The following is a 27,909-nucleotide window of genomic DNA, read 5'->3' as shown; positions in this document are numbered from 1 at the left end:
GGTGGGGGGGGGGGGGGAGGGACTAGCAAGTAACTGAGGATGAACCTATAAAATTGGTATTCTCAAGATATTGAAACGCGCGGATATATAATTATATGAGGGAGGGGAATTTAAAAGCGATCGCTGGGAGACTAGCTTTGCGGGAAAGAGAGAATACCCACCAAAAACAAAATGAACAAGATAAAAAGATCGTTTCCAATTTGATCCACTATGTTGAACTTTTTTATTTTGCACCAAACACTTATCACTTATGCAAAGGACAACTGGTTTAGATACAACAACTGATTAAAGATTTTCTTGTTTTACAAAACAGTGTGGATTGTTACAATCACATTGAATCATGGTATTATTTCTACAAAAATTACAAAAATGCTTGAATTCTTTACGAAGCGAATCTACGTACTTCGACTGCCTGCAGTTATGCTGTGATATGAATAAATTTATGTCTAAGTGTGCTTAATAGCTTTATGAAAAATGAAATTTCGCACTGGTTCAGGCCTCGATGACGTATTGACCTCCCTCTTTGTAGATGTTGAGGTTTTTCAAAGTAGGAACTGTGATCTTCTCCGGAAGATCTTTCTTCTACGAATAAAAAAGAAAAAGCAAGTTATTGTAGATGAAGTATTCGCTATTCAAAGAAACCTGAAGCCCGGGGGGGGGGTACTCCCTATAATGGCCTATACGGGGAGGCTCCGCCCGAAAGGGGTACCTTTTTCGGCTTCAGGTATATAAAAGGGTAGGGATTTCACGAGTTTACGTATATGAAAGGGTATGGAAATCTGTCATTTTGCTATTTAATAGGGCCTTTCAAATATTTCGAACAGACGCAATCTATGGCTGTATTATTTTAATTTATTAAGCGCTACATAAAAATGACAAGAAAACGTCCTATTTTAAGTCCACGCATGTCTCTTAGGTATATGCAAGGGGTACCTTTTTTCAGTTCAAGGTATACGAAAGGGGTACAATTTCTGTCAAAAATAGTATATTATAGGGTAAGGGGTTAGAACTTGGGGCGGAGCCTGATATTTTTGCCCCCCCCCCCCGGGACCTGAAGTTTTATATGATAACATGCACGGATAAATAGCACTGAACTGTCATTTCTATTTTGCATTGCTTTGTAATTAAAAAGGCTAAGTTGGAGAAGAGAGAAATGTGCTGACGTATCCGGGCCAAAATACAGTGTTTATAATGTGCATGCTGGCCTGTATTTCAACTAGTAGAGCTAGTCTTTCTCAGATCAGGGCCAGGGCTATTATGGAAGTCAAAAAACAATGTAATGATCAGTGCTTCGTGCAACGTGGCGAGAAAAGCGAGATACTTTGAGTGAATCATTGCTAAGCATACAACTATTAACTATTATTCTTAACAATTCCTCGTGAAACTTGCATTTCAAGAAAAAGCGAGATGCACATCGTTATAAGGGCCTGGTCAAACGGAGGCACAAGTAGTCGCAAGTTCAATTTGGCTGTTGTAAACTTGCATTGGCTGGACAAAAGAACTCGCTAATTTACCTACAAGTGCGCGCATACTGCAAAATATTAACCATTTCAAGGCGCTCAAAATGTAGTCAAAATGCAATCAACTTCCGTTGACTTGCGTTGGTAAACTTGCGAGAAAACTTGATCCCGATCAAAGTCAACGCAAGCGCACGCATTTCCTGGCCAAACAGAGCTGCAGACGAAAGTTTTCAACTTGCCTCTACTGGCGCATCCCTTTGACAAGATCTTTATAGGTGGCTTAACGGACTCACTAGTGCAGGCAAGTTGCTAATAAAGGTTAAATTAATGGCGCTACCAGCGCCAAAAAACCCCCCAAAAAATCCCATTAAAGGAGAATCGTTACAAGCTTGATGCTATTTTAAAGGAGACGTCACAGGGATGTATTTTAAGACATGTTGAACTGAAAAATCTTATGTCATGTAAGTTAAGTCAACGCATGTGTGCTCCTGGCCAAAGAAAGGCGCAAGTCAACACATGTTGAAAACTTGGGTCTTCTTGCGAATCCGTTTGCTAACATGACGAATTAAGCTGCTTTAATAGCATTTTAGCTTACCGATATTTTCTTCTTCTTTCGAGATCTCTTCACACTTCCCTCTCCTAAGTCAGTCTCAGCAGGCTTTAAATCATCAACGTTCTCGTAAATATTCTCAGTAGGTTCCTCCTCGACGGCCTGGTTTTCAGCAGTGGTTTCGTCCGGTTTTACGTCCTCTACTGGGCGTTTAATGAAGTCTTTTCGACCCTGAAGAATTAACAAAATGTACATTATCCGTTATACTAGCACTCTAGAGGCGAGAATTATGGAAAAGACTAATTTAGTCGAATGGCATTAGATTATTTTCGAAGTAAGTAAAACTGAAAAACTTTGCAAACTTTAAAATTTTTTAACAGACTTTTGACGATTCAGTGATTTCAATCTTACATTCTGGGTCGATATCAGTGGTTATAAACTGAACTATGAATAGCTAAGCTTGTTTATGTTTTAAATATGTTTACAGTTATATTATGTGGTATTCCTGTGCGCCTTTACTCTTCAATATCCATAAGACCTGTAAGCCCTTTTCATCGCTTGAAACGTACAATTCCTTTTGATAACAGCCCCCATCCCTCCCCTTGTGGTCTCCGACACCCAAAAAAATTGAAATAATGTATTCTTTGATTCTACTTTGCCTTACTGGTCCCTTTGTTTCCGTTGGTAGCACTCACCTCCCTTCCGAAAACAAACATAGCAATGGCCTAAAAGAGAGAGAAAGTAGATTTCAGAAACCGCGAGCTTAACTTGAAATTGTTTTAAAATGATGTAAATGACACTAGACATATATAAACAAAAAACTGCTGTCGCACTTGTGACCACATCTCGAGTAACACCAACATTCAGGGCCCAAAGGATTCTATTAACATTCGGGATTTGTTCACGTGTTCGTCCTCAGGACTCATTTACTGCATCTCCTGTCGCCGCTGCCCTGCCATTTACATCGGCGAAACCGGGCGCACTCTAAGGGAACGTTTTGGGGAACATCTAAGAAGCATTACCAAGAGTGCGCCTGGCCTCCCCGTCGCAAAGCATTTCAGCTCAAACGGACACAGCTCAGCGGACGCACAGGTCCGCGGCGTCAAGCTCTGCGGCGGTAACAAGCAAAGAAAGCGGCAGGAGATGCGCTTAATTTTCCAACTTGACACCTGCCATCCGCGCGGCCTCAACTTAGATTTCCGTTTCTATTGAGGTTCTCGCGCGCGCGCGTGCTAGAGACATGACTTTAAATACATACTCTCGTGGCGTATTTTTAACGGTCGTTTTATTTACGACCAATTCACTAATCTCGTATCCAGATCTTCTCAACCCTCGGAGAGAACATCTGGTAAAGTCGGATTTTGCTCGCGTCAAATGTGTCAGAAATGTGACACACGACGCGACTACGCATGCTCGGCAATTTAGTAGATGAAAAGCTCACTTGGCCGCTGTAAATAGCTAATGAACTTCTTTCCCATACAAGGAAAGACAAGTAACACAATCTTGAAATAGAGTTGAGGAAGAAAAAAGCTGCCAGTCGTGTTTTTGCTGATAAATTAAAACACTCAAACCAGCCTTCAACGGTGAGGAAAAGCGCGCGCTGTGTTTGACGCGTACAAGCTAGCTGTACGCGTCAAGTACGCGTCAGTTTTGCAAAGTTTTTTACCCATCTTTTTTACCCACAAATATCGTCATTCTAAAACATTTTGTACTAACAAGCTTGAACTACAAACTGTATCTGTAGATTATTCGCATTAGTAACGTTCAAAAACGCGAACGCGTTTTTATAAAAGCCTTTAAATCCAAATATTCTCTTACTAGCTAACGTACGGCGCGCGCGTGCGAAACAAAATGTGTATCTTCCGCGCGCTAATACTGAAGCTGTTCATCAACCAATCAGATTGGCGAACTGAACTGACTTGACCAGATGCGTACTACCGTGGTAAGTAGACATCTGGGTACGAGATTAACCAATTCACCACTGATGAAGGGCTAAGCCCGAAACGTTTGGTTTATAATGAACTTTTTAGCATTTACAATATACTTTTTTTCGCAATATTGACAGTTAGAAGTGCCACGCAGCGAACAAAGATTTATTCTTTAAAACTAGTATATATAAACAGTGAATTGAAAACGATAATTAAAATGAAAAATGCGCTTGATGGTAGTATAATGTTTCCATACGTTTCGGGGCTACTGCCCCTTCTTCAGTGCCACTTCATTTTCCACTGAAGAAGGGGCAGTAGCCCCGAAACGTATGGAAACATTATACTACCATCAAGCGCATTTTTCATTTTAATTATCGTTTTCAATTCACTAGTTATATGCGCTACACAGTCACACGAAATTTCTTTAGAGATTTCTATGTTACTACTATATAAACAGTGGCTAAAACCCGCCGGGAAGAAGAACCTGGAGAATGAGAAACATCACCGTCCACACGACACGACGTGACATGACCCGACACGCCACGACACCGACACCACACGATCTTGGAAAGACACGGCACGATGAGATAAGACATGGCATTTACTGGAACGGAGGGAATGAAGGAATAGCGAAAAGAGAAACAAAACGAAACGAAATTAACTGTGCGATTCACACCTGCATGACAACGAAGCCGGACAGAAAATACTGCTCTGTAAACCGCTCCTTCTCCACAGCTTGATAGGCCATCGTACAAGTCAGTCCAAAGAAGGCCAGAAAAACGAAATCCTTGATTACACGGTACCTACAACAAATTCATCAAAAGTTAGCTTCTCGTACCTAACAGAACAACATAAAAAGCAACAGGAAGTACACCGGTATCAGTCCTCATTTGAGTGAGAAGATGGCGATGGATAGGACACGTATTGCGGAAAAGTCCAGGTAACATCTCGAGGACTGCGCTAACGTGGGCACCTGAAGGTAAAAAGAGGCGAGGACGGCCGAGAGAAACGTGGAGAAGAACCGTGGAGACAGAAAGAAACCGACTGGGAGGGGGGCTGCTGTCGCATCGTCGGCAGACCGGAATGGATGGCGCAATTTTCTGGCCGACTTCAAGAGTCCTCATGGGCCCGATGAGGATAAGTAAGTAATTAAGACAGTACTAAGTAAGTAAAGGTATAAATGCATGTTTTATTGTGCTAGGCAAAAAGAGAATTACGCCTTGATGATAGGGTCCTGAATTCATTTGACTTCCCTGCTTGAGTTTGTAGTCATATTTTTAAGGAGAAATGACATTTTGATAGCTGTTAGGAGATAAGGAGTCCAACTTAGTGTTGAACTCAAGTGCTCACTTTAAAAAAACAGAGGAGAAACTTTCACCGTAACTGTTGTCGTCTTATGTCAATTTACATTGTCGGTGTATAACGAATGAAAAGCTGCGTTAGCCTCACCTCATTTCTACATAGTCGTAGCCATTCTTCACATCTTCGGTTGGAATGAGAAGCTTCAGCAAAACCGCCACATTGAACTTAAAAAAAAAAGAAACTTCAAGATTAATAAACTGCTTTGGAGGGCGGGGTATTTAATCTCAAAGTCAATCGCTACCGGCTTGGAGAAGAATTAGAGTATTCAATTCAAAACACAAATAGGTAACTAACTGGTTGAAACAGCAGAACAAATAAGGTCGATCGATAAGTGGCAATGGTTTTTGAATTATAAGTCCTGGTTGGTGAAACAAATAGTCATATTTTTTACACTTTTTACCTCGCACTGCTTGATTGAAGATTGCAGAGATTTCTGGATGTAACATGTTTTTAGAAGAGTTTCTGCTGATACTGGTAATTATAACCTTAAAGGGACCGTATCACGTATCCTAGCCAAACTTAGGCATAGGAAATGACCATCAAATTCGTTTAAATATATAAAATAACCTTTTAAAACAGTGAAGGAATATGAAATAACACACCAAATGCAAAAGAAGGCACGGATGGCCAAAAGTGTTGAAGATTGAAACAGATTTTGATATGGGTTTTTGAAATGTGGTCCGGCGGAACCGTTTTCAAATTTAATCTTGTGTCTGCTTGCAACTTTAAACTATAACGCCCAGGAGACACATTTGGCTAGCTATGGTTTTGTCATTAAGAATCATAGAATTAATTTCTTTGCAAAAAAAATAGCTAGTTTCATATAGCGAACATTTGACAAAATTTAATAACATAAAATTAACTTAGCCGTGACACAGTCTGAACAGTCCTTTTAACCTACACGTTAATTACTCACCAAGGCAATGATAATGACGGGTCCAGCGTATCCCCACATGGCACTACCAGCTGCTGCCTCCCAACAGCTGTCACGTGATTAAACACAAAAAACGGTTAACAATAAGCAATTATTGGATGAGATTGAGCATGATATCGTGAATTATCAAACCCAAGGTCTGTGTTATCTGCCGAAGCATTCGGCCTCGGCAGATAACACAGACACGAGGTTTTGATAATTCACGATATCATGCGAAAACCGAATTCAATAATTGTTTTATTACACCTTTTCAAACAATTTGCAAACTTTTCGAGTACGGGCTGCCATCACTTTTTTAAGCGCCGGCGTAAAACTTCGTCAGAACATTGGCCAAAGCAGTTTTATCTTGTGGTTCCTCCAGGTTCTTCTTCCTCAAATAATCATTCAGAATTTTTACACTTGTTTTTGTTGTTCTCTTGGTCTTAGAATTTTTGTTCTCGATCAAAACTTCCTCTTTGGAAACGGAGGCGAATCGCTCAGCCATATTTTCAAACGTTTGACAGCACTACACGGACGAGGGGCTTGGAAACTAGGCGGACTTTGAACTCGACATGATAACCCAATATCTACTGCAGACATTGGGTTATCATGCCAAGTTCAAATGCTACTGTATATTGACTGAATGCTCTCGACCAATCACATTTTTCAAAGTAATTCTAATGTATGATAAGTGCTTATTAGCAGTTTGAGACAACAAATGGTGTCTAGTCAAAGTCAGACATTATCTAGGTACATTACACTTCGTGTTAGGTTAGTGTTGGAGTAACTTAACAGAAGGTTTCGTTAGTTTGTTTGTTTTTCTCCTACACTGATTGTGTAATCTGTTTTTCATACGTATTGCTTTTTTTTCATAAACACATCGATCACTTTTGCTATTACCACTTCATTCATTTGGTGAGGTGACACGCGAAATTTGCCGTTGAAGGATAGAGGGAATGAAGGAATGAACTAACTTTATAACATGAAAAATAAAACACCATGCAAAAATTGAAAACACAAAAAAGAATGAACAAAGTGCTTACACGTCATCCGGGTTCTTCAAATCAATCTGCACGCCAATGGCGATAAGGGCCAACAACAATGGTAATCCTGGAATGAACGACACATCACGTGACTATGATTACTGACTATGACTGGTTTCTATAGAAAGTTGAACGCGGGTCTGGCGCATTGTTTGCCAAGTATCACATTTGTGGCTAAAAAGCACATCTAGCACTATAAGGGTAAGTCGATGAGCTAGGTTAGATCAACAGTACCGGGAGATATAAAGAGAGTGCCGAAAGCAATAAAGTGAATATTAATTCAGCAAAATCTTAAATTTCTTTACATTACAGAATGAAATTGAAACCTGAACGTCTTGGTAAGTCTCTCAGCAGTTCAGGCTTGTACAGTAAATTTTCCTTATCCAAATATCGCTTACCCCATCCAATGACGACATAGACGATCTCAATGTTGAGATTTGAGGCAAAGATTTTCTTGATTTTTCCGTGGATTCGTAGACCGTGAAGAAGAAGCCAGCAAAACTCTGCCAACACAGAGAAATAAACTGCGAAGGATAGGAAGCCACACAGAGTCTAAAAAACAAATGGGAAACACGCCGAGGGTTTCAACAAGCTTGTTATACAGTCAACTCTCTTTAAGACGGACACCTTCGGGACCGGCCGCAACTGTCCGTCTTAGAGAGGTGTCCGCTTTGTAGTGAGTCGAGGTAACATGATACCAGTAATTCTGAGATAATAAAGCTAACCTATGCACAATGTAATAAACCTTTGCAAACTGCAACAAAACCAGAATAATAAAAGGACCGCATTCGATTGTTAAAGCAAAAGTTGATAGCTTCTGCAAACTGTAATACTGTAAGTAGAGAACGAACTCTTTAGTGCCCATACACATAAGCAGAGAAGAAATCCGTTAAAGCGTCACTGTTTTTGGTTAGTAAGCTTGGTATGAACGTATCCTTAGGGCGCTGACTAACTTTGCTTTAGGTCGATTAGCCTGCGAACAGGCTCCCGAGTGGGGTTTTTACGCGAGCGAAGCGAGCGGAAGAGCGGGGCCTCAAGTTTGGAAGTATTTTCACAAATAAAAAAAGATAAAAAACACTTCTCAAGTGTCCGTAATGATTTCAAAGTGTCCGTTGTCCGTCTTAGAGAGGTGTCCGTCTTATAGGGAGTTTAGTTACAGTAAAATGTCTGAAAAACGGCAGGGACCATCACCAGGTGTCCGTCTTATGGAGGTGTCCAGTAAGAGAGAGTTGACATTTAAAAAACGATATTGGAATTCTGTTATCAGCTACGATTCCTCTATAGTTCCTTTGTTGCTTTCACTTAATAAACTAATTTCAAATTATCACATTTCATTACGTTACGTTACGTTACATTACCTGTTGAGCCTTGACATGCGCGCCAATGAGAAACACGCTTTGCATAACAATAATGGCGGCACACATGTTAATGCGCATGACTTCTCCTCCGTGAATTTCACTATGAAAACAAACAGATATCGTGTTAAAATAGGAGTAAAAGATTAGCTCAACAACTTTGCCAGCCAGTTTTGAGTAAGTGGATAGCATGCGTCAAACGAGGAAAATACGACCTGCCAAATTTGCAATTGGCTCAGAGTGGATTTGAGTCTGAGTTAACTTCATTGGAGGAAAATTCATCTCCAATCGAATTACTCAGAACATGTTACGCGAGTTTTGTTGAACCAAACATCGGCAATCGGCCAATAACTCTTAACAAGTCATAAACTATTTATTGTGTATATTATCATAACAGGATTTTTTTTTTTTTTTCCCGTTTTTTACTTACATTTTCCAGACAATATGCACAATCGCCAAGATGAGAATAAAAAATGAAATCCCGATTCCAATGTAAGTATTGGCCAACAGTCTGAGCTTTTGAGGCTCGATCTTGAAAACAAACGGATAACACAAGGTAAACTTATTCAACAAAACAGTTGTACTAGCACCAAATTAACTATTTTTATCCCAATACCAGTTTCGATCAAAGTTCTTTTTTAGTTTAAGGAGCGCTCATTCAGCCAAACAGATAACTGTTCGCTGACAGACTTTGCGGTTACCTTTAGTCGTTCTTGAGTGTTTTTTGTATCAAACCAGTAACACTGTATCTTGCTGTATAAGCTAGACATTTCTTTCAATAATACATATTTGACGTAATTTGTCTGTGTCCTTTTTGTATTAAATGAGGGTGTTAGAGGGGTGGAAAAGCCTTGTCTACAAATTCCAGATCTTCAAACAAAAAAAAAGAATAGATTCCTCACAATGGTATTGAAAGCTAGTAAGTTTTGTTTTGCTGTGCTGGACCTTTCCAAACTGTCTGCTCAAATTGTGTTAATTCATTCAGATTTATATGAAGTGTATTCTTGAGATACCTTCTCTTTTCCCACAACTGCAAATAGGCCTGGATGATCGCAGGCGCAAGACGTGTGTGTGATGTTAGTTGTCAAAACTGAGCAGCCTCGCTTTGTCCATGCACCAGACGTCTGCAGCCTAAAAGAACGTTAGCGAAAGAAGCAAATAAGTGGCATAAAATATTTTATGTCTGTGTTGTTTACACTGTAAAGGCCGATTTACACGGTACGATTTTGTCGCATGCGACTTACCTGCGACATGCTTACGACAGGATTACGACACGAATTGTTTCGTGTAAATCAAACCTACAACTCCTAAGTCGTGTCGAAGGCCTGTCGTAAGCATGTCGCATGCGACAAAATCGTTCCGTGTAAATCGGCCTTAACAGGTCCCGTGCAGGCTCTATCGCGGCGAGCGAAATCTGGGGAGGGAACAATACTAGTCAAACGTCCGGACGATCTCAGTGCAAAATATAAAACACTGTTCGTGGTGTACATTTATATACCTGATTGAAGGTATATAAAGCTCTCAAAGAAAAAAAAATAAGTTGATTATAAATAAATGGAAGTATTACTAAGCTAACTAATGCTGTCTACCCAGACTGATCTTATTCGGTCTTATCGTTCATGGTTTATGCTTTTCGCAGGGTCAACGTTTCTTCAACTTAGTATAATGTCGAGCATAACCGTAGCAGAAATACAGAGAAAAACTCTATATTTATTGTTACAAAGGAGTCTTACTTCCACGTGTTAATATATGTCATACACAATAAATAAGAACATTACTAGTTGGCAGTGAATACCAGTAATTTTCAACTGTATCATGACTTGCTATGAAATAAACATTTCATGACGTTATAGAATCCATGGTATAGAATATACCCAACGGGCCGCAATCGTCCACAGAAAGTTCTTAATAAAAAGTTTATCATTTATCATTCAAGTGCCTTTGTATTCAGGCAGCAATGCTAAATGTGACTTCTAAAATGTGATTTATTGGATGCGTGGGCATATTCGGTGAATGTGATATAAAATGACTAACAAAACCCTTGTTGGTTATGACTCATGGATTACATGAAGCTGACTTACGGATCACTTCTAAAATGTGATTTATTGGATGCGTGGGCATATTCGGTGAATGTGATATAAAATGACTAACAAAACCCTTGTTGGTTATGACTCATGGATTACATGAAGCTGACTTACGGATCAGAATCGTCAACAGGCGGTTTCCTAAAGAATGTGAATCATTGTTAAGCGTAATAATGCGATCATTTCGATCATGGAATAAAGAGTGCATCATTCAAACCATCCCTTCCCTCCCTCCCCCTCCCCCACACAAGACAAGAATGCGTTAATTGTCATAGCTGCTTTTTGCAAAACTATCAGATCGCCCAGCCTCCACCATCTCCAGTGATAAGCAATAATACAATTTGCCCCTTAAGGATTTTATCCAGGGCGTTAAGTTACTGTTCTTTTTGTGCAAGCTTCATTGCCCAAGATAACTTACTTAGCTTTCTCGTTCCAGCTGACGCATTGCTTTTCACCATTGTAAATTGCTGGGAAAAGTTTCTCGTTCTGAAATGAAATAAAGCAAGTGAAATTTCAAGCATCATGCTTTCACGCCACCTAACATTCTTCTAACCCTACTCTAAACGAACAATGTCGTGGATATTTATTTACGCCCCTTGGAGTTGATCGTGATATGTAAGGTTAAGAAGGCAAGACCAAGGGCGTTACCGACAGTGCGATAGAGTTGTATTAGTCCAAAGGGGGGGGGGGGGGGGGTACTCCGGCTTGTAAATGACGGGGACGATCGAAGGATTTTTATGGGTTTGAAATTTTCGATTCCGGCGGGATTTTTTGGGGTTGGAAGATTTGGCAAGTATTTTTTTGGGTGACTTGATTCAAATAGGGAATAAAAACGAACTAAAGTGCCTTGGTGCTGCTATTTATGGATGGTATGATGAATAATCAAACTCAGCGTTATTGCCCCTCCTGGCAATTTAGGGGTAATTTGACAAGGGATTTTTTGGGGGGTTATTTTTGGTCTAGGGATTTTTTTGGGTAATATCAGAAGACTTAGGGATTTTTTGGGGTCCTGCGTTTTGCCTTCATTCGATCATCCCCGTCATTTACAAGTCTGAGTACTCCCCCCCCCCCCCCCTGGGTGTATTAGTCCCTGCCCAAGACTGACAATACAATGAATAAGTAACATGCATTTGATTTTTGTTTCAGTGTAACAAAACTTAGCATAAATTTTAACCTTGCCCACGGCAAAGTACACATTTTATTAAAAATATTCGTACTCACCATGATATGCTCAAAGTTCACAACGATCCTGTTATTACCATCAAGCGGAAGATTGCGGTCAATATGGGCACTTATTAACCGAGAGATGATGAATACTTTATCATCGAAGATGCATTCTTTGTCAATGGTTTGGCTGAAAGAAGAAGACTTTATTAGTGTTACATTTTAGCCACTTTAGGTGGAACAAATTTTGTGGCATGCGACAAAATTGTTTACTATTTTCGCTTACGACACGAAAAATGTCGTAGTATTTATAAGCGACAATCGTACCATCAGACGATATGTCATATTGAAAATTGAATTCGGAGAAAGTTGCATGTCAAGCTAGGCTGTCCGCTTACAAAAGTCCCCGGGGGGGTACTCCCTATAATGGCCTATACGGGGAGGCTCCGCCCGAAAGGGGTACCTTTTTTAAGGCTCCAGGTATATAAAAGGGTAGGGATTTCACAAATTTAGGTATATGAAAGGGTATGGAAATCTGCGATAATGATATAAATTAATTATTTAAAAGGCCGTTACATTAAATATTTCGAGCAGACGCAACTTTTGGCTGTATCGTCTTAATTTATTAAGCGCTACATAAAAATGACAAGAAAACTTTCCGTCCTTGGTAAATGTGATGTAGTGTAGGTATATGAAAGGGGTGCCTTTTTGCAACACACTTTTTAAAAGGTATACAAAAGGGGTACCTTTTCTATCAAAATAGTATATAAAAGGGTAAGGGGTTGGATCTTCGGGCGGAGCCTCCCCGATACAAAACTTTTTCGAGTACCCCCCCCCCCCGGGCAAAAGTCGCATTCAAAACGTTTTTTTTTTTTTCCTTCTTCGCCGCTCCCGTTTCGCCTTCCTTCCCCACCTCGTTGAATTGGAGCAAGCTTACCTGTCCTCGGAACATGTGGTTGCAGTTCCGAGCGGATAATGTGTGTCATTGACGGCTGGGCTGTACATCATGACCAGTGCTGTCACGTACTGTTCCACGTACTCTATCACTTTCTTCTCTGCAAATAAAACAGAAGAACTTGACTCAGAAAACGCAACTGAAACCAATGAGTTCTGTAAAAGTAAGGGGCGAATCATTATTTTTTTTGGAGGGCGGGGAGCGTATAAAAAATGTTGAAAAAATGTTTGCAGGGCCAAGAAAGACAAAATAAATTGTTTGCAAAGACGATATGTATAGCAAAAAACAGTTTGCATTTCGAGAAACAAAATGTTTGCAGAGGGGCATAAACTAAAAAACAAACTTTGCAGAGGAAATTTTTTTCATACCACCCCCCCCCCTTTCAAGAAAATAATGGTCGTCCCTAAATATCAATAAGTTAATCATAGTTTAGAAATGTAGGCGAATGCAGGAGACATTTTCCCTTAGCCCTGGGTGTGGTTCCCAAGCAGTATACGCAGGAACCCTGGTAAAGGGATGTTATAAACAGGTTTCCACGCACAAGTTTCTAGATTTCATAAACCTGTTTTCAAGAACCTCTCCAATCAGTCAGGTATTTTTCTAGGAGGCACGTGACCACACCCAGGAAATTAAAGGAGAGACCCTTTCTTTCTCTCGTTGCACGCTGGGGGGAGGGGTGGAAGAAAAAGACAAGGATATAACAGAAAAAATGTATGCTTACTTGATGTAGCTTCCTTTTCCCCAGTGGCATATCACCACCACAAATGATTGCATTAACCCGGGAGTCTGGCCAAACGGAAACGCAACGTGGACGCAAGTTTTAGCTGCTTACTTCAAAAACTGAATTGCAGCGCGCGCAGTAGCATTTAACATGGCTTTTTTGACAACTTGCGTGCACTTGCGAGTAAACTTGCGAGACCGTTTGACCAGCCAACGCAAGTTTGTACGCAAGTTCAACTTGCGACTACTTGCGTCCACTTGCGTTACCGTTTGGCCAGGGCTTAAGTATGTGACCCGTTGGGATGTGCTGGAAGATGTTGGCAAATGTTGGATCTTGTTGCAAAACACAACAAACGAAAATTTGATTCAAGACAGACGCATTTAATCCAACATCGTTTAACTCTAATTCAAAAACCGTGTGAAACACCTTATAATAACATTATAAGCATTACGTATTTATCTTACTGATTTTCCTAGTCTCCCACACAGCTCGGAAACCCTTGTAGTTTTCGCTTTTATCAGCGTTAAACACAACCAGAAGCTTTTGTCCTGTAGATTCAACAGTCTGGGGAAAGTTTCTGCCGCAAAACCTGTTGCCAATCTGAAGATGTTCCTCTGTGTCCCCATCGAAGAACTCCATATAATCATAAAAACACTTCTTGTCCTTCTCCAAATGGAACTCTTCCAAGTCTAACTTGACCGTGTGGTTGACCGGCGCCTCCAGAACCCACACGCATTTGACGCCATTAGGGTAGTTGTTAGGGAACAGAGGGGAGGATATGTTTCCACCTTGTGTCTCATTGAAGGTACAATCTGTAGGACCACAGAAAGATGAAATGTCATTAGCAGTTACTTGCCAGGTTTCAGGCTTCAAAATTATATACGTTCTAAATTAATGATTTGAAATAAATATATGAAATTAATATATTTGTACTGTGGATATACATTTTAAGCAAATGAAAGATCATCGCAGTGATGTACTCAACTTAAGAGCTTGATAGCTCAGTTGGTTAGAGCGCTGCACTAGTATCGCAGAGGTCATGGGTTCGATTCCCGTTCAAGCCTAAATTTTTTCAGCCTTGCTTTTCTCAACTGCTTAAGTTGAGTACATTACTGCGATGGTCTTTCATTTGCTTAAAATTCTAAATGATTGTTGCAAAAATTAAAACACTTTAACTGAAAGAGTTCAATTTAAACACTACACAGGAGAGGTGCTAGGAATCAAACCGTATCAGATAAGGAAGGACACTTAGTCTGACCAATTCAAGGAATCATAGAAATCTGAGAGCTCCGAATAGAACTGGCCCTTTTCTCCAGTTGCATGGCATAAAGAGGCTAGGTGTATTGCTTCTCTCCTTGTCTCGGATGCTTGCCTATCTCAATTCAGCCCCTGAATTTATTTAAGTTTCCCAAACAATTCAGTGTTACATACATATGGGCGTAGAGAGCCTGTACATGTGGGAGTGAAGTGCTTTGTTTCAGCTAAGGGACCGATCATTTTCTATGAGATAGGGGGTGGGTGGGGGGGTCTGATGGGATTTGAGGGGGGGGGGGGCATAAAAAAATAAAATAAAATATAGATTTAAAGGGGGGCAGCCACTAAGGGTCTGTAACGTAAGGAGGGGGGGGAGGGAACTGAAAATAATTATACTTTTAAGTGTTGTAAGAATGCCCAAAATAACATTCCTGAGTTTCTAAAAATTCAAATTTTCCCGAGGGAACATGCCCCCGGACCCCACTACTTTATCAGTATGTACCAATCGCCATTAACTCAACCCAACAGCCATTTGGTTTCAAATGCAGTCAACCCATACTAGCAAACGGCATCCACAATAAATAGTGAAGGCAATGTCAGCTATTGGGGGATGTAGTTTGTCTATTACTATGACTGAACAACTGATGCATTCTTCAGTAATAATGCTTGATAAGTTATATAAAACAGTGACTATCCATCAAATCCTACCAGCCCCCCCCCCCCACCCCCCCCCCCCCCCCGGCCTATAAAAAATGAACGGTCCCTAAGAATACAACACGAGAAGCCTGGCTACGTTTGATCGCGAGCCCTTGGATTTCTAAATCCCGGTCTCGTCTAACGTATATACTATTAGGCCCGCCCGTGGTAACCACTGAACATGATTCCAACGGATTCTTGAGACCCTCAAAAGAATACACGTTCCTTGTTTTCGGACTTAGCTTAAAGGTCTCTTTATCAACATGAATAATATAGGTCCTGAGGTTCTATTTCTTACCACATTTCCTGATTTCCTCAGCTGGACCAAAGCACTGTCCTCCATGCTGTGGACCCAGGCATTGCCTTGTTCTCTTAGTATCAAAGTTGTTATCACATCCATATTCTGACCATTTAGTCCACTCTGTGTAATTACCATTAACTAAAAAAGACGAGTAGGCAAATGAGGGATTATTTTCACACAGTCTGATATGTATGCATTTACAAAACTAAAAGAAATTAAATAAAGTGGTCATTACCAATGTACTTGCCCTGCATTTTAACCTTTGAATCTACTTTAGCGTCAACTGTTATCATTTTCGCATAAGACAACGAAATAACGCCTTGGCATCTTCTCCAGGGAGGTACTCACTAGTGACGTGGATAATTGAAGGATTTTTTTGGGTTTGAAATTTTAGATTCTTTATTTTTAGTTCGAAAATTTGGCAAATATTTTTGGGGTGACTTGTTTTAAGAAGAGTTTTTTGGGTATTAAAAACAATCTAAAGATTAGTGGTATAATGCCTTGGCCGCATAGTTCTGTAAATAAAGTACAAACAAACGTGTTTCGTATGTTTTTCTTTGTTTTATATCAATCCCCCTTTCTGGAAATTCATGAGTCAGAAACTCAGCATGGGATTTTTTGGGGTCAATGTTTGGTCCAGGGATTTTTTTGGATTTTGTTGGAAGCCCTAGGGATTTATTTGGGTCTTGATTTTTGCCCCTTATTCGATCATTCCCGTCATTTGAAATCCTGACTACCTCCCCCCCTCCCTGCGGCATCTTAATTGTTTAGGGAATAATTAAAGCTAGTGGCCCCGCGCCGCGGGGGGGGGGGGGGGGGGGCGGGGGGGGGTGTTTTTTTTCCCCCCCCCCCAAGAGGGCGGGCACACAGGGGGGGAACAAAAAAAGGGACGGCCCACCTTTTTTTTTATTATAATTTCAGACGCTTTGATTGGCGAACAGGACATTATGACCTACGTTTCGGCACTGCTGCATACTTTCGTACAGTTGTATATTTTCGTTTGTCCTGTTGTAAAGTGGTAGAAAATCCACGTATTGTATGAAGCGTAGGCACTATTCACTGAATAATCAGTTCTCAACGCGTAAACTTATACCAATCGATACCAAAGTGTTTTCGATTCAGAAATTTGTATGAATGCTTAATAGCTACAGACGTTTTCATGCCAGCTCGTCGCCTTCAGAGACGACATATTATTATTACAGTAACCTAGAGAAAGAGATAAGACAAAGAGCTTGGGGTTGGATCGGCCACACGCTGAGGAGACCAGATGGACATGTAGTCAAGAGGGCGCCAGAGTGGAACCCACAGGGGAAGTGAAAGAAAGGGAGACCCCAACACACCTGGAGACGATCGAAAATGGCAGAGTTGGAGAGGAAATACCTTACGTGGAATGAGGGAAAGGGCGCTGCATTAAAGGGACTATGTCACGGAGATTTCGCAAATTTTTGGTCTAAACTGTTCTAAAATAAGTGGAAGGCAACCTAACCCATAAAAAACAGTATCTCTGAACATTTAAAGGAAGATATAACCTTAATTTGTGGATAGAAATCAAGCTACAACGGCTATAAATATCGATTTTTTGAAGACGCGCGGAACCAATTTGAAAACACTTGCCTAATGTTTTCAAATTGCAATCCATTCCATCCGCGCCATCCGCAGCAAAGAATGCTAGTTAACAGTTTGTGCTCTAAAATAGTAACTTTTAATAAAAAAAATTGGACTATCATTTCTAGGTTTAATGCAACAGAAATATAAATTTTGGCTGTTCAAAAATCTGGTAAAATCCGTGACATAGTCCCTTTAAAAAGGTTAGGTGGCGCGCACTAGTTAAGGACCTAAGTTTCACTTAGGAACGAAGAGGATTAAGTAGGTAAGTAACCTATGCCATTATTAGAGACTGCTGCTGGCGTCTACTGCCTCTAACTTACCAACAATCCTATGTGTGGCTTGGAACGTTGCTGGGTCTACTTCCAACTGACCAAGTGTATCGTTTACAGCCGCATCAGTCAAGGCATCAGTAACATTGGAACTCACGATGTCGGTGCCACGCACATCGAGATACAACTTGGCTTTAACGTCTTGGGCTCTTGCACTAAAATTGGCAAAACACTTTGTTAGAGGAACATTTCATCAAGAGTTTGACGTTTCTAAAATAGCAGTCTATAATGTTAACCATAGGTGCGCAGGCACCTTCGTACCTGGGGGGGGGGGGGGGGCAGAGATCTTTGCCCGAAAAAAAAATGACATACATTGAAAGCCGAATAAAGAGGCACATAAAATGGACAACAAAACGTGCATTAAAATAGTATTAAAGTAAGAATTTTTTGTCTTTTCTTTTTGTCTAGGAAAATCCGTTGAGCTAAATCTCAACTCGACATAGATGCCATAGATTACTTAAATACGCACTTGTGGCGGACAAAATAGATAACAAAAATACTTACTCAAATTCTATTATTTTTACTTTCTGTACGTCCAAGAAAGGTTGGAGTTTTGCTTTCAGCTAAAGGAAGACACAAATATCGATTACTCAAGCTATAAGCATTAATTTCTAACATATGCAAAGGCGCCAAGATAGTGTGGGGTTTACGGGCACTGTAATCTAGGATTCCCGGATCACAGCCCCCCCCCCCCCCCCTGGAGTTTGAAGATTTTAGTTGATGTTTTCTGCAGTCATGTAGACATTTCTGAAGTCTACGTGTTCCAATACGGTTGCTCGCCCGCCTCCCGAGGGGGAGGGGGCACTCCCCTATATGGCCTATACGGGAACGTGCCGCTGGATAGGGTATGGTTTTTGACTCCTCCGGATATAATTTCAAGCTCCTCTGTCCTAAACAGGGCCTGAACCTGTCTTAGAAAGTCTAGTATTTACATTGTTTTCGCTTTCGCTTCAATGAACTAGCATTATTTTATTTGCTGGGATCGGTGTTCGCATTTCAATGCGTTGAATATCGCGTACGGGATGCAATCACAATACAGCGTAAATGATTGTCGATGATGTCCTTTGTCCTAAATAGGGTGCTATTGTTCCACACAGGGTAGGTATTTAAAGTTTTTATTGTCCTTAATAGGGTCAGCGTTTCAAACCCCCTATAGCTAAACGTAGGTCAAGTACCCTCCTCTCCCCGGGTTGCCCGCGCGTGACTCAAACACATGGCACTTTCAGTCCATTCATGGATTGGTCGCGAAAAACTTTCGTTGATTTTCACTGGTCCAGTGCACGTGTTCATCAAATTCCACTCACGCGTTTAAGCTTACTATGACAATACCACTTTGAGCTGGGGATTATCCTGTGACAATTGCCCTATAGAGGGCCGCCACGTGACCAATTTCGACCAATCAATGCGACAGAAACATTCTTGGTAAAATTGAACTGATTTAAACATACCGTGTCTGTTAACTGCTTTTCTAACTCTTTGTAGTACGCTGAGCTTGAATCTTGCAGGGCGGCGTCGAAAGTTCTGTTCGTGATGACGAGGATAGTTTCAAACCGTTGAACTACAAAAACAATATACAGTACGATCAATCTCGACCAAGGAAATAATTTTAATTTTATGATATTGTTTTTTGGGGTATTCTCTTAGTTACAACCCACCAAGATAGAAGCTGGGTAAACAGACCCCATCCCAGAAGGCCTTTGGGAGGACATTGAATCCACATTTTTGCAAACTACCGTTTATGTCTTGCTGTTATACGTACCGTCTTAAACTCTCACTGATCCATAGTCAAGTCTAGATGACTTCATATTAATTGACCTTACTTCAGTGTTAATTCTCAATACAGTTAGAGCAAAGAAAATACTTCCATAAAAACAGAGCTGAATGCCAAAGGGGATAAATTTTCTTGATTTTTTATGCCAACACGACTTACGCTGCTACAACAATTTTTCTCGATAGCGCATTTTTGACCTCTCTTACACTTAACGTAAACTGATTTAAAACGAATTTTTCGGCACTTATAAGATAGAGCGATTCTCACTTGAGTGTCGACAGCAATTTGCATTTGCGTTGGTTTTTGCATCACTACGCTTAGTGATCTTCAGGATCTTCAGTGATTGCTTTAAAAAATTCGCGCCATTTTCTCAACTTATCAGAACTAAAACCAAAACTAATCGTGACTCGCTCACACATGTTTGCTCGCGCTTTGCACCAGCTACATGTATTTCCTTCGAGTTTTGATTGGTTAACTGGACTGCCTACGTCCTTACGTCCTTTGTGATTGGCCAGAGTGCTTGCATTGGTTTTGGTTTTTTTACGAAACTCAAACGAAAACCTTTTTAATCTGCAGATTCCAATTTCAACCCGTTTAACTCACCGCCACATCTCTGTGAGCCGCATTGTTGTGCATTTCGCCTGATGCGTGAGTGGTGATGAAGCATCTGAAACTCGTGAAAGTCGCCCTCATCCTCAGCACTGATCTCCATGGTAACCTCAATCTGAACGTCTCGTCTTCTTCTTGCCAATGGATGAGTTGCTTTATTCACGAAAAGAAATGGAAACAAACTTATATTTCATTTTATTTGCCGAGCTTACAATTTCCATTTAATTTCTCCATCTCCATACAGGGAGACTGACCCTAGCAGTATGCACTGGAGGCGTATCACATGTGAACCTACAATACACGGCCTAGCTCGACACGAGTTTCCCATTAGCTCAGTGGTTAGAGCATCAATTCCAGTCGGGGACTCAGATTTTTCTTTTTCCCAAGCTCGAGGCGACAAAAAAATTTTTGGTGATGTTTCCACCTTATTTCTGCTTTGGCCTTTTAAAGGTATTTTGAATGGAACAAGTAAAAAAGAACTGTTTTAAAAAATCATTTACCGATTTGAGTCCAAATCGTCTAGAAGACCGAGTCATAGTATTCTTATACAACATTCAGCCAGTGAATTGAAATGTTGTCAATTTAATGACACTGTAAAAAGTATCTCCATGTTTTGGACGAATCAGGACACTTCACCATATTTGGCTAAACTAACACGGCGAAATTTCTTCTATAAGTTGCGTTTAAGGTTTTGGGGGACCGGTTTTAATAATGTAAGATAGACACCACTTGAAATAGAAATACTGAAGAACAATTCAGTTATTCAGTGCGTCGCCCATTTCTCTAGTAATGTAATAAACTGAGTTATTTACCATTTTTCACGATCCTTGGACAGTCAAATCTCGCAGACACATAGTCCGTGAACTTTTCCAACGCCTCACCAGTGCTCTCGTCAGAGCGATCGGGAATGGCTACTTTTCTTTGTGTTATACAGTCAAACTTTTTCATTACCAGTACTAGAAATAATAAGTAATAATAACGAATCAATTCTCCGACCAAGAAACTTATGAAATGCATGGAGTTGACACTAAGGGAGTTTGAACGAGTTAGTAACAGATCAGAGAGGGGGAGACATGGTGTTCCAATGTGAGTTAAGTCGGAAAAAACCAATTAGACTTCGCATTAAGTGGTCCGGGTTCAGGACTGACCGTTGCCATAGTGTTGCGTTCAGTTGGCAAGCCACTTTAAGACTTTCACAGAACCTCTCTTCGCCCAGGAGAGAATGCTGGGTACCGGCGTGTTGTCAAAAATGCTGGGGCAGAGGAGGGGGGGGGGGGGAGAAGGTCTAATCCTGTGTTAGACTAGCACCCGTCCAGCCACACTCAAAGCTGCTTCACGCTACAGCAACCGACGTGGTGCCAATACTGTCTCTGGTCATGACAAACTTCTAGTTTTCTTTAATTTATTTCTATTGAAACAGACTTTTAAACTGCGTAAGTTTTTAAGGAGTTTAATTACTCAAAAGTCAAAACGCATTTCATATTCTTTGTTTTGTTTTTGCTTTGGAAATAAAAGTCCAAGTCTTGAATCGCGAGTTTGATCTGCGTGTAATGAATAGCAGGCAGATTGGACTTAGGGTAGACCTAAAGTTGGCTCGCCTTATTTTGTGTTCTTAGCCGGTATCAACTTCTTTAGTGGGTGTAGTAATTGTCCAGGCTCTTGACTATTCACGACCGGCCTCAGGGTAAGCAAAGAGAAAAGCAAAGTGATGCGACCAAAAGCAACAGCGGGAAAAACAAGAAACGAGGATCTGGAATTAAGATGTCGCGGAAAGTTTCAGATTGGCGTCATCACAGTCACGGGAACTGAAGAGGGTGTGAAGTGCAAATTGGTAGCGAGACAGGCGTTCAATGCTTAGACAGTCTGGGCCTCCGATTCACCAAACCAATTGCGCATCTTCACAAATGTGCTACGCTTCTCTAGGCTCAGAGACCTGGAAAGTGACACAAGCTCTATCAACTGAAATAAGCTACAACTTCAACAAGTGCCTCAGAGAGATCCTCAAGATTCACTGGCCTGAAAAGATCAGTAACAAGGAACTTTGGAGCAGGACAGAAGAAGAGCATAGCAAAGAAGGAGATGGGCTTGGAACGCAGCAGAGAGGGCGAAGCAAATAGGGTTCGGTGGCGAAGCATTGTTGACGCCCTTTGCTCCACGAGGAGCCTAAAGAAATAAGTCAGTTTACTATTCATAGTGACCACAAGGAGCCTTTAGTAAAACACTATTAGTACCAAAGTGAGCAACGCAATCTTACCAAAGCTTGTGCCTTCAGTAACGTTAAAAAAGTCGACAGTGGTATTTCCCGAGTCGTTGTATTTTATCAATAGAGACAAACCCTCCTCCATCATTTTTGACAGCGTCTCGATAACGTTTACATCCTTTGGTTTGGATTTTGTTGGGTCAACTTCCCTAGTGATTATCCCATCAAGCTGAAAGTTAAAAGATCAATCAAAGACAATAAGATATGAAGGCAATTGCTTTGCATGTTTGTTTGTTTTCAAGCGTTTTAAAATAATTTCTGTGCGACTACTCCCAACAAGGCCAAGCTAAACGATAAAATTGATAACAAATTTGTTGCTTCCGTAGTCTGGAGCTTGATCAGTTTATGTCGGAAATCTATTGTTAACATCCGAGGTTTTAAATTCATCAATTTACACAAAAATAGATGCACTGAAAAAACTTCAATTGCAAACTGCATTTTTTAATTATTATTTTTTCATATTTGTTGGTTTCGTGCAGCTTACGATTGGACTGATCATTATTATGTTATCTAATTCTTTAGCGAAGCTAATCACTTGTAATTAACTTTAATTAAATAATTGACGATTAATTATATAAATATTGCAACTAAAAGCAAAAGATTTTTACAACAAACCATTTGCACGGTGAATTCTATTAAAGTGCTGAAGTGCTTGTCTGGGTTAGATGGTCGAGTACATCCATGTTTGAAGTCAGTTAGATATTGTTTTAAAATCGCTAAGCTCCATCGATATCTTTGCAATTTCATCGTGTTTGCGCTGTTGGGTTTGTAAAGACGTTTAGCGCGTTGCTCATATATAGGTTAAGTGAATACCATAAGGAAAGACCTTTTTGCCGAGTACACAATGTAATATATACCTCTTGAATCAAGGGAGCAAAATCCTCTTCAAGTTCTTGTTCAACCGGTTCGGATGGTTTATTATTGTTGTTGTTGTTGCCGTTGTTGTTGTTGTTGTTGTTGTTGTTAGGATTGCCCTGAAACGAAAACGATAAATTAAGTGCATTATTCGGGCAAGTAACTTACGATCACGTACAAAGTTTCAAATTATTAAGAATGTAATTAATGTGTAAGCAAAATTTAAAAAGAAGAAATTTTGCATGGTTCTCAGAATGCAACCTTCATAGCCTTGTGCTAAAACTCGAACAAACAGCCGTAACAAAGCGGTTTAAGTAAATTCTGACAATGACTCTTTTTAGATAGGTCTGTAGTTCTAAGAACCTAACCAAATCCCAAAGCTATAGAAAAATAATCATTTTCCTCACGTAATGACTTTAAAGGTCGATGATAAAACTCCACTAATCTGCTGATGTTTCAAATTCATTAAAGGGACAGTATCCCGGCTGAAATATCGTATTTTTATAATTATGGTTTGTAGCTTGCTATATACCTGCTTTGTTCTTATCATGTGCAATAGGAAAAAACGCCAAAAGTGTTTAAAGAAAAGAAATATGAACATAAAACAAATAAATAATAATTAAAAGATTCACAATTTCACCAGAATGGCAATTTTGATTTCTTGACATCCTGTCACTGATTCAAGTTATTTTGACGAACCGTAATCCAGTCCTATCCTTATAATCCTGTACTTCTTTCCCAAAATACTCGTTCTGCTTTTCAATGTAAAATCTTTTTATCCAGTTTATTTGTATGTTTAGTGGCATTTGGCAATATTTTATGGAAATTAGGATAGAGATCTTTCGATAATTACCTTATTGTTACTTATTTTTGCGGGCACTTAATTTCGCGAAATTGAACGGCCATATTTCGCGGGAGTAAAAATTTCGCGATTTGGCCAAAAAATATGATTACAGGAACTAAATTTCGCGAAAATTGTCAAAATACTGGTCTACATTAACAAACAGTAAGTCTCAAAATTGGTCCAACTGATTTTAATTTTCCACTGCAACAGTTTCCAATGACACTGAACAAAACCATATAACAAAACAAAACTTTAAAAACAGTTTGACATGTTCCTTTGCAGCAAAGTAGAGCTAGTTTGATGACTGTACCAAGGTAATTAAGTAGTAAACTGACGGCAACGTTGAATATTTATAACGAATTACAATAGAAGGGACTTAAATTTCGCATCGTTATTTTTCGCGAGAAAATTTTTTCGCGGGTGTTAAATTTCGCGATTTTTTGAAAATCGCGAAAATTAAGTCCCGCGAAAATAAGTAACAATAAGGTAGTCGGGAAACTGTCCCTTTAAAAAACCACTCACCAGCCCTCTGGAAGACTGGGCAGGATCAACCGAGGACGGACTGGGTGCCTCCATGGTGTTTAAACTCCCGGATGTTACGCTGGCCGATATTGTGGAAACATTTACCGACCCCGAGAAACTGTTGGTCACGGTCGCTGAAGGCTGAATAGAGACTGAAAATGTAGGCAAAAAGTCGTCAGAATGCTAGCTAGATTACAGCGAGTGTAAACAGCAACAATTTTTATTTCATGCGAAGTGCTCTATACGCAGAAGTAACAGTACGAAATTATATTTAGAAATTAAAAAAAAAAGTTTTAAGAGGATATTTAGTAAATAAACCCCTTCAGGCGGCTAGTATATTGGAGGATAATGCCCGAGGCTGAAAAATTGTCGGAAAATGAACAGTTGGTGAGAAGCGAAGCTTCGAGGGCAACTGTGAAATTTTGAGGACATTATGCCTCAGCCTGGGGCATTAACCTCCAATATACTAGCCGCCTAAAGTTGCATTGTTACGTACATTCCTTTGGTTTGCTAATTTGCAGGATTTCACGACTTAAAAATCTGGTGAACCTGTGATAAGTTCATTTTTCCCTAGACATGTCTGGAAACAGCCACCGCAAATTATTTTGACTTTGTCCTACTGAGGCTGGGAGAAAGTCATAATTTGCGGTTTCCTGTTACCAGACATGTTAATGCGGAAAGCTTGAAATGGTTTGAATTTGTACATTTTTGTTATGTTGACTTTTGTGGTCGCGGTAAAATTTAATATTTTTGTGGTCGTGGTACAATTATTATAGCGCTCGCAACAAGCCTAGGGTGCTAAGACTCACAACAAGAATTCGTTTCACAATAAGAATATTAATTATATTTGGCTTTGAGCGGAACTGCACTGCCAACTTGGTAGGATTTTCTGAATATTACATGTTTTTTCTTAATATTGACTTCGTTTTGAGGGGCCCTTTTTCTTACGCATACCAAAATCTTTATTTTGACTTATTCTTTAATCAAAACCATGCCTTTTTAATGTTCTTCTTAGCAGTAAATTCACTTTTTTATAACAATTAAAGTTCCATAGAAATCCTTATTTGGTTATGCTCAGTTGTCCGACTGAGTCTGCCTTGGGTTACCTGTGGTTATACTGTAGTTGTTTCAATTCATTCAGACATTATTTTTAAAATTATTGTCATTTCAAGCCCAAATAATCTGCGAAATACAAAGGGAATGCTCCAGAACATTTGGTACTGAAATGAAAATAACTACTCCATAACGACAAGAACAATTGGGATTGTTATTTATAATTTTTATGAATAAGTAAGTAAACCTATTGTTTATCTTTTTGTCATTCTACAACAAGAGGTTTTCGCGATTGGCTTTGAAATTCTCTCGAACGCCTGCACCCGAATTCTAACAGCAAAATCACATTAGCACCGGCCAAAGAGTCTAGGAAATTAGCTGCTACTTCGGAACTGAGAAATACCCTAATGACAGTTTTAAAATATCGATTTCCTTTCCTTGCAGTAACTGTAGGACCGATACGAAAATATTTGATCACTTTCAGGGGATAATGGCAAAGAGGTAAGCCAAAAAAGACCCGTTTGAAGATATATAAGCTCAGGGCTTATTCAGCCACGTTGATGGATTAAGACTTTACGATAAACTTTTCAAAAACATACTTCAATAAATATGAAATAACATCGACTTTTACAGTCCACAATAAATTAGTGAAAAATCAATCCAGACTAACTATATACAACGTGCAGTATCTCAGAAGTTATGGACTTCTATACATCCTGCCTTCCTTAAATTGCATGTGAAAAACAATTACCAGAAAATAACAAAGAGAATTACGTTTACGAGTAATAATCACCCGCGGTGAAGTCGTACCACAAATATTGACAACAACGAGTCCGTGGATTCAGATATTTCGACCGCACGCAACTTTTAATCATTGTAAATTAAAGCCTTCCTTTTTGTATCTAGTCAAACGGTTTTCGCCAACTGTGCAGTTCCATAAAATGAACCTGCCTTTTCTCACGTCCCCCAGGGCCATGTACAACCTCAAAAGAGAAGATTTGTGCCAAAGAAAAATGGGAAATAAAAACGCGAATAAACAACCCGTACCGCCCGCCAGTCTTTTAACTCGCTATGCATTAAATAACGCGCGAAAAAATTATGAACGCACACATATCATCGAAACGGCAGGAAGGAAAATCGTGATCGTTAGCTATGAAGACCTTCCCTAAAGACAAAGCTTTCGCTTATACTTAAAACGTAATTTTTGTTCAGTTGACGTTCGTTACACAAAAAAGATCATTCTTAAGACGGCTTTACCGCACACAAAAGAAAAACCTTTTCATGTCTCAGAATATAAAGTCATATCTTTAATGTGAAAAAGCAACGACCTTCGCTTAATGTTTAGCAATAGTATTTATTTTGCCTGAGGGAAAAACATACGTAAATTTTTTTGACTTGTTTCAATATTGTTTTGTTAATTTTCACGATGAAAATAATTTCCATATCGGAGTGATCAATTTTACACCTGCTCTTACAGAAAGTTTTCATACAAGAAGCTAAGAATTTTTAAAAACAAACGCAAAAAACGATTCAAGACCGTTTGCAATGCCAAAAATGTTTAAAATTTTGTAACAAATAAGAAAAACCCGCTTTAGGTTGGCAACGGGATCGTTTAATAAAAACCTGCTTCATTATTTACATGAAGAAGTGGCTGTCAGGGAAGATAGCATGAAAGCGTTAAGTTGTCTGCATAAAATTGTAGCGTTTGGCTAAAACGTTTTCCAGCTTTTGCGGTAACTTAAAGTTTGAAGCAGCAAGCTCTAGTTTCTTTGTATCGTGCGTTCTCCTTTAACAGGCTATACGGTAATTTAAAAACCCATAATTCGTGAGATAACGTTTATAATTTACCTGTCGTTGTAGACTGAGCCGAACCAAAACACACAGAAAGGAGACACAAAACCTGAGTCAAAAGAAAAACAAAGCAAGAGAGATCATATCTCATTTTTTATCATAAGCTAGGATAACTTATCGAACGAACTTGCATGAATTTATATTAATTTTTATAGCTAGCGAAATTAGTAATGATCCATAGAAATTTGAGAACCACACTTCTGTCGCATTATCTACCCTACCTTTAGCAGAAAGGACATGTCCGATCTTTTAGCCGTCATTCTTGAATTAACCACAAATATTGTGTTTCGAAGTCGGTGTTAAAGAGTCAAAACACCGCTAACAGAATTTTAAAGCCAAAGCAAGCTCGAGTCGTTTGAGAACAAAATACGTCAAAAAATGAAAAGTTGCTTATTAGCACTAACACGCCGCTGCGCATAAT

General features: G+C 39.7%; 1 protein-coding gene across 2 annotated transcripts; it reads right to left on the bottom strand.

The window, feature by feature from the left end:
• Window positions 1-199: 199 nt before the first annotated feature.
• Window positions 200-27,909, bottom strand: LOC144654853 (uncharacterized). 2 transcript variants are annotated; one of them, XM_078515076.1, is made up of 27 exons: window positions 27,710-27,909; window positions 27,486-27,537; window positions 24,585-24,736; window positions 23,221-23,337; window positions 22,358-22,532; window positions 20,916-21,059; window positions 20,098-20,256; window positions 19,172-19,281; window positions 18,228-18,286; window positions 17,715-17,878; window positions 15,784-15,924; window positions 14,000-14,347; window positions 12,797-12,914; window positions 11,917-12,049; window positions 11,114-11,181; window positions 10,810-10,836; window positions 9,625-9,742; window positions 9,042-9,142; window positions 8,615-8,714; window positions 7,655-7,808; window positions 7,257-7,323; window positions 6,217-6,283; window positions 5,388-5,464; window positions 4,615-4,741; window positions 2,706-2,735; window positions 2,056-2,241; window positions 200-582 (listed from the first exon to the last, which is right to left on the bottom strand). In XM_078515076.1, exons 1-27 carry the CDS (start codon window positions 27,746-27,748, stop codon window positions 493-495), a joined length of 3,123 nt encoding a protein of 1,040 aa, XP_078371202.1. In that variant the 5' UTR covers window positions 27,749-27,909; the 3' UTR covers window positions 200-492. The 2 variants fall into 2 exon arrangements, with proteins under 2 accessions (XP_078371202.1, XP_078371203.1); XM_078515077.1 differs by lacking the exon at window positions 10,810-10,836.

Source organism: Oculina patagonica, chromosome 5 (genome assembly GCF_052425735.1).
Source record: "Oculina patagonica isolate OP01 chromosome 5, crgOcupat, whole genome shotgun sequence".
NCBI classification, from domain to species: Eukaryota; Metazoa; Cnidaria; class Anthozoa; order Scleractinia; family Oculinidae; genus Oculina; species Oculina patagonica.
The sequence above is the reverse complement of the archived record's forward strand: the minus strand, read 5'-3'. Positions and strand labels throughout refer to the sequence as shown.

What these genes read in the sequence shown, in the direction of transcription:
- LOC144654853 (XM_078515076.1), bottom strand. Translation starts at nt 27,748, where the DNA reads ATGACGGCTAAAAGATCGGACATGTCCTTTCTGCTAAAG. An exon ending in CGCATGTCAAGGCTCAACAG is followed by an intron (nt 7,809 to 8,614) that starts GTAATGTAACGT and finishes TTTGTTTTTTAG; the next exon opens with ACTCTGTGTGGCTTCCTATC. An exon ending in TACGACTATGTAGAAATGAG is followed by an intron (nt 4,742 to 5,387) that starts GTGAGGCTAACG and finishes AATTTGTTGTAG; the next exon opens with GTACCGTGTAATCAAGGATT.